Genomic DNA, 3,475 nt, shown 5'->3' on the forward strand with positions numbered 1-3,475 from the left:
AAAAAAAAAAAAAGAAAGAAAGTCTTGAACTCTTAAGCAAAAATTACCTGTCATTCATGGACCACCATAGCACATCCTTATTCCCAGTGCGTGGAAGGCTCGGGTGGGTGCGAGACTCGGTGTGAGCTATAGTAAGGTGTGTGTGTGTGTGTGTGTGTGAGAGAGAGGCATGGGTGGAGACAAGTGTATACTGCAGCATGTGTGTGTGGAGGAGTTAGCTGTCTTCAACCATGTGGGTCCCAGGCATCAACCTAAGGTCATTAGGCTTGGTCACAAGTACCTGTAGCCACCTCGATAGCCCTTTTTAAAAAAGAAAAAGCAAAAACAAATGTACACTGTATTTCTGTCTGTGTTCTTTTCCCCATTTGCAAAGCTCAGCTCTCCTCACTTTCTCTGAAGAGCTTGCTCCTTCCTCACCCGCTCACTCAAGGCTTCCGGTGGCAGTCTTGCTCAGCTCTGAGGTTCTGCAGGTGGCCACCACACCACATGCTGGCTGTGCTTATAGAATACTGTACTGGGACAGGACTGGCCACGTTCCCTTTTGTGACCTGACGGTTCTTCAGGTTGTACCTGTGTGTGCCCGTTGACTGTGAAGGACAGCAGGCAGAGCAGAGGCAGAGCAGGGCAGCTGCAGATTTGGCTGGGGGGCTGTGAGCGCTTTCCCTGGCTTTCCAGCTCTCTGCATTGGGAACATGTAACTAATCCAGAGGAGGCCCAGCTCCACAGTCCACCCAGAGCAGGGCCGGCCGGCCCACAGGCCCCAAGACGTGGCTCTGCCGCCTTGGGAACTCCTGACCCTCTTGCTGTCCTTGCTCTCAGCATCTCTCCCACGGGGTCTGCCTCTGACACAGCCTCCATGCTTACAGACAACCCTCTTGCCCAAGCATCGTTTGTCATTTCTAGAAAATCGGTTATCATCTCTGTTTTCTACTCCCAGCCAAGCTCTGCCTGTGTCCACGCTAAGTGGGCGGTGTACACACGAGAAACCTCCTTCAGATAGGGCAAGCAGAAGTGAGTGGGGAGGGATGCCGCTGCAGAGAGGTGGCCCGACAGTGTGCTCATTGCACAAACCTGAGGACCTGCGTGAGTGTGCATCACCTGGCCACACCTGTAAGCCAGCACTCAGGGGTCAGAGACAGGAGAGTCTCTGCCAGCCAGTCAAGTTCCATGAGAGACCCTGTCTTGAAAGCTAAGATGTTACTCGATTTAGGAGAATGCAGTGTCAACCTCTGGCCTCCTCATGTGTGTGTTCATGTACACATGCATACACCATTGCCTGGGGCATCCATGCACACGCGCATCTCTTTCACCGAGTGTCCACATCCAGCTTTGGGTCTCATGAATGTTTATTGAATAAATGGAGAAGCGAATGCCAGTGTGTCCTCTTGATACCTAAGTTCTCATTTTGCCTCTTCATTGACTGTTCTTCAGTGTCACAACCTAGACTGTTAGAATTGACGGGATTGGTGGTAATTGTGTGATCCAGTTATATAACTCGCTGTATTCACAGGTCTCGCAGTGGGAATGTTTGCCTTGTACCTCTGTACGGGTCACCAACACCTGTGCACCCCTGTCTTGCAGGTGGCCGAGCGGGCGCTCTATTACTGGAACAACGAGTACATCATGAGTTTAATCAGTGACAACGCAGCAAAGATTCTGCCCATCATGTTTCCGTCCTTATACCGCAACTCAAAGACCCACTGGAACAAGTAGGAACTGGAGGACGCTAGCTCCTGGTCACCTTTAAATAGTGCATGCCTTGCTGTGACTGCAGTTATGCATCAGCTTTTTAGATGAACATCCGTTTCTTTGTGACTTTTGTTGTTTTGTTGGGGTGGGGGTGTTTTGGTTTTGGTTAGTTTGGTTTGATACATAGTTTCTCTGTGTAGCCCTGGCTGTCCTGAAACTCACTCTGTAGACCAGGCTGGCCTGGACCTCAGAGATCCGCCTGCCTCTGCCTCTGCCTCTGCCTCTGCCTCTGCCTCTGCCTCTGCCTCCTCAGTGCAGGGGTTACAGGTGTGGGACTGCCACCACCCGGCTCATTATGAGTTTTTCAGTTAAGCCTCAGTATGGATTGTCCCTGTGACCTCTGTGGTTGTTTTGTCTCCTCAAACCCATGCCAAGCCAGCATAGGGCCTGTATCTGAGCACCTTCCAGGCCGCTCCCGGAGCCTCAAGGTCACTGCAGAGTTCATAGGACTCAGTCCTGCTGGAACTCAGTCCTTAGGTGGCCCTTCAAGTCCCATGATGTATCAGAGGAGTCCATCACTAAACTCGATGGCCACCCTACTGTGGGCACTACCTAGAGTGTGAAAGAGAAGAACGGGTGTCTTAAATGGCCTGAGGACTGTCCCCCCTCCTTTCATTTCACTTCAGAGAAAAAGGATGTCAGTTCACCCATGGAGAGCTCTCTGACACCCTGCAAGGAACTCCCCATGGGTGCCAGATGGGTTGGAAGCTGAGCTTGTACTCCACTTTAGCCAAAAGTGAATGCCATTGCGTCCCTCTCCTCCGAGGAGCATCCGAAGCAGTCTCTGTGTCACTGCCTCCTGAGTAACTTACTCAGAGTTCTTCTCAGGACTGCACGTTTTCTAGTCTGTCTTCAGGCAAAGTGGTTTTGCCTGCTGTTAACTAGGAAGGTGGACTTCCTGGCCTGACAGGTGCCTCTAAGCCCTGCCTCGAGAAGCGACTGAGTCAGAGCTAGCAACTGTATTAGAGCCAAGTGAGCTTATTGTGGGGAGGTAGGACCTCAGAGGTAAGGACGACGGGGGCTCAAGAGGAGGCAGGGAAGGATGAGGAGGACCCGGTGTGGGCGTCTCACTCTGGCATTCGCTCTGCAGGACAATACATGGCTTGATATACAACGCCCTGAAACTCTTCATGGAGATGAACCAAAAACTCTTCGATGACTGCACCCAGCAGTTCAAAGCAGAGAAACTGAAGTAAGTGGCTCCTCACCCAGCTTCCTGAGTATTACACAGCCTCTGTCTGTCCTGCAGAGTCACTCTAACTTTGAACTTGCAAAACAACCCTGTTCTGCTCTGGTTTAGGAAACCTGTCACCAAAAGGCATGTGTCTGAAGCCAGGGTCCTTGCCCTTCCACTGCCCAAGTCGCCTTTCCAGAAGCTGTGCTCTGTCCCTAGGCTGTTTGCATAGTCATGTGATTCATTAGTTATGAAAGGTCACTCTGGGGGCTGGCAAGATGGCTCAGTGAGTACAAGTCTGATGACCTGAGCTAGATCCTGTGTAAAAGTGGATGGGAAGAAGAGACTCCACGGAGCTGTTCTCTGCCCTCATGCCATCTCACAGCCACGCAATAAGAATACAGCTTATAGCCGGGCGTGGTGACGCACGCCTTTAATCCCAGCACTTGGGAGGCAGAAGCAGGCGGATTTCTGAGTTCGAGGCCAGCCTGGTCTACAAAGTGAGTTCCAGGACAGCCAGGGCTACACAGAGAAACCCTGTCTCAAAAAACC

General features: G+C 51.5%; 1 protein-coding gene across 10 annotated transcripts in view; it reads left to right on the plus strand.

Moving 5' to 3' along the window:
• Positions 1-3,475, plus strand: part of Ppp2r5c (protein phosphatase 2 regulatory subunit B'gamma) — a 149,079-nt gene that overhangs the window by 132,022 nt on the left and 13,582 nt on the right. For all 10 annotated transcript variants that reach the window (XM_021179517.2, XM_021179519.2, XM_021179520.2 and 7 more), the window contains 2 exons: positions 1,582-1,709; positions 2,840-2,941. In XM_021179517.2, the coding sequence (XP_021035176.1) occupies positions 1,582-1,709; positions 2,840-2,941 (230 nt within the window). The remainder of the gene's footprint in view (positions 1-1,581; positions 1,710-2,839; positions 2,942-3,475) is intronic.

Source organism: Mus caroli, chromosome 12 (genome assembly GCF_900094665.2).
Source record: "Mus caroli chromosome 12, CAROLI_EIJ_v1.1, whole genome shotgun sequence".
Taxonomy (NCBI): Eukaryota; Metazoa; Chordata; class Mammalia; order Rodentia; family Muridae; genus Mus; species Mus caroli.